This window comes from Cryptomeria japonica, chromosome 3, assembly GCF_030272615.1.
Source record: "Cryptomeria japonica chromosome 3, Sugi_1.0, whole genome shotgun sequence".
Taxonomy (NCBI): Eukaryota; Viridiplantae; Streptophyta; class Pinopsida; order Cupressales; family Cupressaceae; genus Cryptomeria; species Cryptomeria japonica.
In genome coordinates, this window is record NC_081407.1 from 627,264,017 (window position 1) to 627,270,016 (window position 6,000).

General features: G+C 36.4%; 1 protein-coding gene across 3 annotated transcripts in view; it reads right to left on the bottom strand.

Moving 5' to 3' along the window:
- Nucleotides 1-5,767, bottom strand: part of LOC131033038 (calcineurin B-like protein 1) — a 284,660-nt gene extending 278,893 nt beyond the window's left edge. Inside the window, exon 1 of one of the 3 annotated variants that reach the window (XM_057964156.2) lies at nucleotides 5,412-5,766. In XM_057964156.2, the coding sequence (XP_057820139.2) occupies nucleotides 5,412-5,571 (160 nt within the window). In that variant the 5' untranslated portion in view covers nucleotides 5,572-5,766. Of the gene's footprint in view, nucleotides 1-5,411 lie in introns of all 3 variants that reach the window. The other 2 variants (XM_057964155.2, XM_057964154.2) reach the window with 2 other exon arrangements.
- Nucleotides 5,768-6,000: the final 233 nt, after the last annotated feature.

Sequence of the window (6,000 nt, forward strand, 5' to 3'; positions counted from 1 at the left end):
TGCCTTCCCTCCCCTCACATCTCACTTGCCTGGATCTTAGCTACCTCGGATTAGCTCCCTATTTTAACCTTCCCTTGAACCCTGCAGTTCATTCAATCATATACTCATAGAAGTATTTTCAAATTCGTGCTATCCCACACTTCAGCTTAGGCAGCGAGGCTTAACCCCCTTATTTCATCTTAATCTTTCCTTTCCATCCAATTAGTATCCCACCTTAAAGATCGCGAAGAGACCCCTCTTTTAAACACCCCTATACCCGTATTTGGTTACTGTCATCTAGATCCTCCTCGAGCTAGCCTTCCATCCAATCATGCTATAGGCATATATTTATATCTACATACACAAACAAATCTCCCACTCCTGCAACCTAGAGCCTTTGTAGAACTATCTGGGACAGAATAGCTCCCCCTCCACAGATGCTCATATTATCAGTCTCCTATCAGATAATCATTAATCTTATATATATATATCTATATAGTTTACATATCCATATATATATATCTATAAGGAGATTTGGTGCGATCTCAAACTTCCTCTAATATATATATATGGGTGTATGTATATATATGGGTGTAAATATATTTGGATGGATATATATGTGTGTGTGTATATATACACATACACAAACACATACATACACATATACAGACATACACATATATATATACAATCATATGTAGGTATGTATGGATGTATGTATGTATGAACGCATGTATATACATATATTCACATATATATCTCTTCAGACATATATATATATATATATATATATATCCTTGAGATAGATATATTTATATATATATATATATATCCACATATATATATATATATATATATATATATTTAGATATAGATTTATATATATATATACATATATTTTCAAGCATATATATATATGGGCAGGTTCGGATCCTTGTAGGCTTATCTTTAGATTGAGAGTCATTTCTATTTGCTCAAATCCTGTAAGCTGCTTATCCATATATTCTCAGAGCCTTTGTTTAAATATTCAATTATTTATTTAACCTTCTAGGAATATCCCCTCTTACCTCTCACCTTCATTCAGATAGGTTTTAAAGATTCATACAGATACTTTGTGATTTATCTGACCTCATTTTCCCCTTCATACTTGGCTACACCTAAATGTAGCCTTATATTGTCCCGCTGCCCTGTCTAGATAAGCTTGAGGACTAGTAGGAGACTAAACCATACATCAATAAGTTTAGGTTTAGAAACATGATTTCATATTTTATCTAAGTATGCGGCATGGATATAAAGCTAATATTATTGATGTAAAGGTGGCCTTCCTCTAAGACTTAAGCCTACCTAGTTATCTACCTCAATAATTTTCATCTCCCGAACCCCTATAGCTGGAGAGCTTCAGTTGCCGTATGAAATATTATTGCCAGACATCATACGTCAGCTTCCTTTCTCGATCAAGGCCTTTTGGCGGCTCTTTGCAGAGTCGAGTTTATGTCCCTGCAGTGATGGGACAGTTGAGGTACCCTTCGCTTGATGGCTGTAGGTGTTAGGAATAATGATCTTGCGCCTTGAAATTTGCACTCCATGCTTTGTATTTACTCTTTAGTAGTTGCTCATTATGCAGCTTTAAGAGTGCGAGTCCTATTTTAGAATGCTAAGTTTTCTTTCTGTTAAGCTACAATGGATACGACGCTCAGGCTTTTGGGGCTAAAACGTCAGATGGCCTTCGTTGGTGAGATTAAGGATGAGTGGCTGAGAGGTATTCTTGTCCAACAGAACCCTTTGATCACTGGAGCGGTAATGAAATTTCTAGGGAAGGATTTCATTATGAACGAGGACTGAACCAGAGCAAACTCGGATATTGCAGCCATGTTTTTAGCCCTGGCAATGCATTTTGAGAGGGACACAGTGGCGAAATTATGCAAGGTCTTCATTAAAGACATTCTCGGTGAATTAGAACGGGTTATAGTCAATATAGATGAAGAACTCACAGCTCCCAAACCGCGAGACTATGATATCCTTATCAGAAATAATATCCCAGTTCCTCGCTCCCCTATTCTGGTGATTGAAGACCCAGTGGCTTTCGAAGCTCTGCGCTCTATCAGAAGCAGGAATATCCTATTTCTCTCTTGAATTCTCCAAGTTAAGAAACCCCCACGTGAGAAGTGGCTGCAGAATTATCTGGAGGCGGAGAATATCACGATCATCCCCGGTCATGTGCCTCTCCCTCATTCCCCTGTTGTCCTTTCAGCAGATGCACAAAGAGCTCCAGGCCTCGCTACCCCCACAAGCTGAGCAAGAAAGGATGAAGGCCCTGTGGAATGGCATTCTTCGAGGCCGAGGTTACATTATTAGAAATAATCCTTTTTGTTTTAGCAGTTATAGAATACTCAGAAGCAAGATGCTTTACAGCCTTTTAATCTTTTGAATAGGAATGTCGCATAGATGATCTTTCAATACTTTCCCAATGGACTTGAGATGGTTTTGCCTCTTTGTTGTTTTTTGATTCATGAAGACATGAAGCTATATTTCCATAAGTAATATATAGATATGTGATTATGATTATATAAAGGTATAGTGTGGATCTTTCAATCTCTGTTTTCCTTGAAGAAATCTGCTTTCCTGGGTCTTTCTCATGTTTTAGGCATAAATATGGGGGGAAGTGTTAATTAAGCTTTGAGGCTTCGATTATAAGGGTTTTCGCTCTAATACATCTCCTTTTATTGGTAGTCTCAATCACCAGTAGTCATCCCAAGCCCTTCATGAGTACAATTTTGTTCTACAGATATTTATAAATACATATATACATATACATACATATATATATATATAGATATATATATACATACATATATATATAGATATATATATTCATATATACATATATATACATATATATATTCATATATACATATATATATACATATATATATTCTCTGTTATCTTTCAAGAATATTTATAAGCATTAACCTATATAACTATATTTACATAAAGTAAGGTAAAATTGTTCATTTTTTCTTGCTCCTGCCTTCTTCTAAATATTCAGTCCCCGATGCTTACTTCATTCCTCTCCCACCTCGCAATCTTATTTTCTTACCTTCAATTTTAATAGGGTATAACTCTTGATAGCAAAACAGGGTCTTTTTTGCAGGAGATATTCTCGCCACTAATTGTTTAATCATATTGGTAATTCAAAGTAGATTACTAAATCTAGTAAAAAGGGTTTTATCTATAGTTAACAGTGATTGGGGTTAAATAGTAATGTGTATCGAATCCTAAAAACAAATGTTTATGTAGACATATTTTAGCATTCTGCTCTGGATACCCAATAATTCGAATTTTACTTTAGATATTAGCAAGCATCTAAACGCATGCATTAACTGGTATTTACTTACACGGATGATATATATTTTAGAATACGAATCAATGATAGTAACTCTAGTGCCACTTGTTGAAGTTCTATATTTTGCTATCCGCCTGTCATATCTTAAGACTATGGTTTAAAGATGGCTAACATACAAAATTCAAGGTCTGGACAGAAATTTATATCCAATCAGGCATAATCATACTCTATCATCCTCTCTGCTATAAATTTATAAGGAAAGGGAGGTAGGACTAACCGAATCCCATTTACATACTCTTGTTATTGTAGCCTGGATCTCATCCTTCTCAAGGATCGCATCCAGGAGCATTAACAAGAGTTGGTAAGTTGGAGATTCCTTATCTAGTTGGGTTTTGGGTTGATCATGATTGGGCCTAAGATAAACGAATTTGGAAACCCGACTCAGTTTTAAGTTTTATCTCTTATTTACAATTTGTGAGGACAAGTTTCACAAGATAGTTTATTAAGGTATCTCTCTAGCTTTACAGATAAAATTTCATTTATGATAATGGACTAATCGATACTAACAAATTTGCCTAGTGTTTGAGCAACTAACCATGCAGGCCAAACAAGTATACCCCGAGCAATTAAGGGATACTATATACTACCAAAGAACAACTTCAAAGCCATGCAGGTGGAAGTTAAGGAACAAATGATTTTTGAAACTTGTAAATTAGGGCTTGTAAGGGAGGGGTAAAATAGAAACACCCCCTCCTGATCACCCTGGCCCGGGGTGTTGATGTATTAAAATCTGGAATTATTGTATATTAAGTCAGGACTAGCTAGACTATGGTCCCGGGCAAGGCCGGAGGTTTTCTCGCCTCCACTCTTTTCTACCGGCGCCCGCACGAGTGGAGTAATGTAAACTTCAAAATAATTAATAAAATTCTTGGCCTCGGCCTCTTACCGATCTAAAAAAAAAAAAAAGATCAACATCTCTTATTCACACAATATACATAATTTGAATGTGAAACTGATTGTGACATGATTTGTTGGGAATTTAAAACTGGTTTCTATATGGTTGCAAATGCAGGATATGTTCATGGATATAAGCAGGAACAGATTGGGATGGATGGGGACTGTGAGCAGATTGTTGGTTGCAGAGTAACTAAGAGTTTAAAAGATTTAAATTTGTATGCAAAAAGCATATTGCTAAAGCAATGTTCAATCTTGATGTATAAGTCCTACTTTGACAAAAGACATACTTGCTGGTCATAGCATAGCCTAAATATGACAGAATCTGCTGCAAAGCTTGACCATGTGACATCAAAGTGGAAGAGCTCAAGCAGTAAAGCACTGGAGCTTGCATGACTGAGCCCCAGGTTCAGATTCCATGAGACACCATAAACTGCTAGAATTTGAGTTATAGAAATTGGCTAAATTTCACATTTAACATAGGCCAGGTTTCGGTCAGATGACTTTGATGGTATCTAGGGTAAACTTTGAGTTTACAACATTCAAAGGGAATCGGCTCGACTATTAAAGCATTCAAGCTTTGATAACGAAGCAGTGGCACTAAAGATGTAAAAATGTGCTGTGAATTATATAAAATCAAAAATACTACATTCAAGTGACTAAATCCAGCCAAACCGATGCACAAAACAAGGTAAACTTTGACCATAGAGATGCCTCAAGGTTGTGACATCTAAGCTCAGGGTTCCAAACATAAAAAGAGAATTGGCTCAATTAATAAAGCATTCAAGATTTGATAACAACGCAATGGCATTAAAGATGTTAAAAAGTATTGTAAATTGTACAAAATTAAAAACACTACATTCAAGTGGCAAAACGCAGCCTGGCTGGTGTATAATATGAAGTGCAAAGGAAACTTTGACCATGGAGATGCTCCTCGGTTGTGACACCTAAGCCCAAAGTTCCGAAAAAAAAATAACTCGATTAATTAAGCATTTAAGCTTCGATAACAAAGCAGCGGGATTAAATACGTAAAAAGTGCTGGGAATTCTACAATTTTTTAAAAAATTTGGCAATTTAGACAAGGTAACGGGAGGTGCTACAGAAATTAAGGCAAGGTAGATGCACGGAAGCTTACAGGTGGTCTGGGCAGCAAGAATGGCTGGATCTTCATAGCCAACACCCAGCTTCAGCCTTTTGCTCACAGTGTGTACTTTCGGCTTGGCCATCAAGTGATTCGATCTTGGAACGTTCGAGTCACGTCCAAAGAATTGTAACAAACTCTGTCCGCAGCCCATGGGAAGGAAAACTTACACTGTTACGCCACTCTCCATGGACCGCCTCTTTGCAATCCCTTGAGATCACTTTACAAACCCTCTCTACCTTTAATTTTTTACTCCTTTAATTTTGCTCAGGTTTAGGTTTCCTCGTTTCGAATTTGAAGAGTGTTTTGTGGAACATTTGCTTGTTGCTTTTGTGATTGGTTGACTAATCACCCCACCCATGCGAAGAGGCAGCTCTTATACCTCAGTAATGAGAAACAAGGTGGCAGTTTTGTAAATAAATAATAAATAAATAAATAAAAGTTGGCAGTTTTAGACTCATCCAATTTAATACGATAAAAATTTAACAAAACACATATTTTAGGAAGAGAAAGCCATATATTTTGAAGTGCATGATGTAGACAAGTTAATTTTTATCCAATTTAATACACTAAACTTTAAAAC